Source organism: Carlito syrichta, unplaced genomic scaffold (genome assembly GCF_000164805.1).
Source record: "Carlito syrichta isolate Samal-C Ts95f unplaced genomic scaffold, Tarsius_syrichta-2.0.1 Scaffold308187, whole genome shotgun sequence".
NCBI classification, from domain to species: Eukaryota; Metazoa; Chordata; class Mammalia; order Primates; family Tarsiidae; genus Carlito; species Carlito syrichta.
Window position 1 is genome coordinate 143,439 of NW_007252283.1, and position 2,630 is coordinate 146,068.

General features: G+C 38.8%; 1 protein-coding gene across 1 annotated transcript in view; it reads right to left on the reverse strand.

The window, feature by feature from the left end:
• MALT1 (MALT1 paracaspase) overlaps positions 1-2,630 on the reverse strand; it is a 130,972-nt gene that overhangs the window by 6,001 nt on the left and 122,341 nt on the right. Inside the window, exon 22 of the mRNA XM_021716123.1 lies at positions 1,862-2,011. Coding sequence (XP_021571798.1) covers positions 1,862-2,011 — 150 coding nt within the window. The remainder of the gene's footprint in view (positions 1-1,861; positions 2,012-2,630) is intronic.

A 2,630-nucleotide genomic window follows, 5' to 3' on the forward strand; every position in this document is an offset into this window, starting at 1 on the left:
TGCCCGGCTAATTTTTGATTTATTGTAGAGATGAGGTCTCGCTGCCCGGGCAGGTCTCGAACCCGCGGGCTCAGGCAATCCACTCACCTCAGCCTCCCAAAGGTGCGGGATTACAGGCTGAGCCACCGAGCTCGGCTGATATTATTTATATCTATTTAGTGCTTTAGAACTGCTGGCTATAGCTCTGTGATGGTTCCTCACATATGGGACAAACTTTTCAATTTACATAGAATGCAAATATACTAGTCCACCGTAACATTTCTCAAACAAGATATTATTAGTTTTTAAAATGTCTAATAAATGGGATAGAAAAAAAGATAGAACTACACCAGCATAGCTTTAATTATTCCTTAATTACTATTTAAATTTGTCATTTTCTAGGCTTTCTAAATTATTAATATATTTCCAACTGTGTGGATTATTGAATTTAGCATCACTTGTTTATTACTGGGAGGGGGGATCTTAATGTTTTTCTTTTACCATTTTCCATGAACTCTTTATTATTTAAAAGCTATCTATTTATTACATTTATTGTGAATCATTTTATCTGATCTTTTCGTTTCATTTTATAAAAGGCTTTGATTATTGTTGATCTTTACCACTGTGATTTCGTCATTGCTGCTGTTCAAGATCTTTTTTGAGGGAAAGGACATTCAATTTCAACTACTGATCCAGTTATCTGGAATGGCAAGATAATATATTTACAGCATTTTACAGTTTACTGTGCTTTAATATGTTAATTTACCAAAAATATATCTTAGAGAACAAAGACTATTATGAACATAAAGAGGCCGAACTTGGTGGCTCAGCCTGTAATCCCAGCACTTTGAGAGGCTGAAGCAAGTGGATTCCCTGAGCCTGCAGGTTCGAGACCCACCCGGGCAACTTGGTGAGACCTCATCTCTACAATTAAAAAAAATAAAATTAGCTGGGTGTGGTAGTGCACGCCTGTAGTTCCGGCTACTTGGAAGGCTGAGGCGGAAGGACCACCGGAGCCCAGCAGGTCAAGGCTGTGGTGGCTGCGAGCGTGCCACTGCACTCGAGCCTAGGCGACAGACAGAGTGAGACTCCAACTCAAAAATAAACAAACAAAAAAAGAAAATAAAGACATTTTATAGAAGCTCAGTATATATAATTATTTCTCAATTACCTATAATTATAAGAGGCTCATAGACTAGATACTTGGGACTCATAGAAAATCCAAAATATTTCGGTCAATAATTTAAACTTATTTTTTCCCTAAATCACATAGAATTACCAAAAAGTATTTAAGCTACAGACACGGTTTTCACCTTACTTTCTTGTCTTTTGATCACCCTGCCTACTGATTCAGGTGCCTAAGAGAGGATGCTCGCACCACTTCCAAGCACAGAAGTGTCTGCTGAGCACCATGCTCGTCTCGAGTGTGAACTCTCACTCAGTCTCAGCACTCTGTGAAGTAGGTTCTCTTTCTTAAGCCCCTTTTACAGACGACATGTTTATCAAGTGGTAGAGACCGGACTGGAACCCAGAACAATTTCCTACAGCGGCACACTTAAACAGGCCACCCTAGAGGAGAATCTGAAGCACTACATATTAGACAAAGGAGAAATTAACACATTTTAAAAACAGAAGAGTTTGAAAATGATCATTTTAATTTTACCAATGATAAAAAAATACATAATTTGGTATTTCCAACAATGAATAAGTCAGTGCAATATCCATAATTGAAACGTCTGTTTAGTTGTGGCTTTGCCTATGGGGTCAAAATATTTTCACCACAGAACAGAGAAGAAAGCTGATTATTCAGAAAAGAAAAACATTTATGACTTAACACAAATATATTACAGAAAGGTCTTACAAAAAGTAGACTGGACCGTACCATGAGCCTTGGCCCACTGTAGATTCCGCACCAGAGATTCTGCAGAATATTCCGCTCCCTGTATTGGATCAGTAAGTGCTCTCTTCTCAGATAAACTACTTCGAATCTCTAGAGCCTGCTTGCCTTTGGTGAGGTGACATTTACCCATATCTAAAATATAAGAAAGTATTGCTTTTAAGACCATCAATTCTTTTGTGATATTTTAAACATTTAAGCTAAGAACTCGCTCATAAGTCAGGTTATATTCTCAGTATAATTCGTTCACCCAACAAATATTGCCCTGAGCACCTACTATGTGCCAGGCATGGTTCAGGTGCTAGGGATGCAGCAGTGAGCAAGCATATAAAAATTCTGGACCAGTTCACTTCTAAGGGTCCCTTTCTAGCTTCCATCTTCTATAATTCTATTAACATATCCCTCATATCCTAAGCCTTAAAATCTACAAAGAGATAAAAGTACACCTCTATTAAAAGTGCAGCCATAATAAATTATATATCTATGAGCAAAGTTAAAGTAATGTGCCCCATTTTTCCTTGGGGATTTTTATTTATTTATTTATTTATTTATTTGAGTTGGAGTCTCACTCTGTCACCCAGACTGGAGTGCAGTGGCATGCACCCGGCCACCGCAGCCTTGCCCTACTGGGCTCCGATGATCCTTCCGCCTCAAACTTCCAAGTAGCCAGAACTACAGGTGCGCACTACCACGCCCAGCTAATTTTTGATTTATTGTAGAGATGAGGTCTCACCAAGTTGCCTGGGTGGGTCTC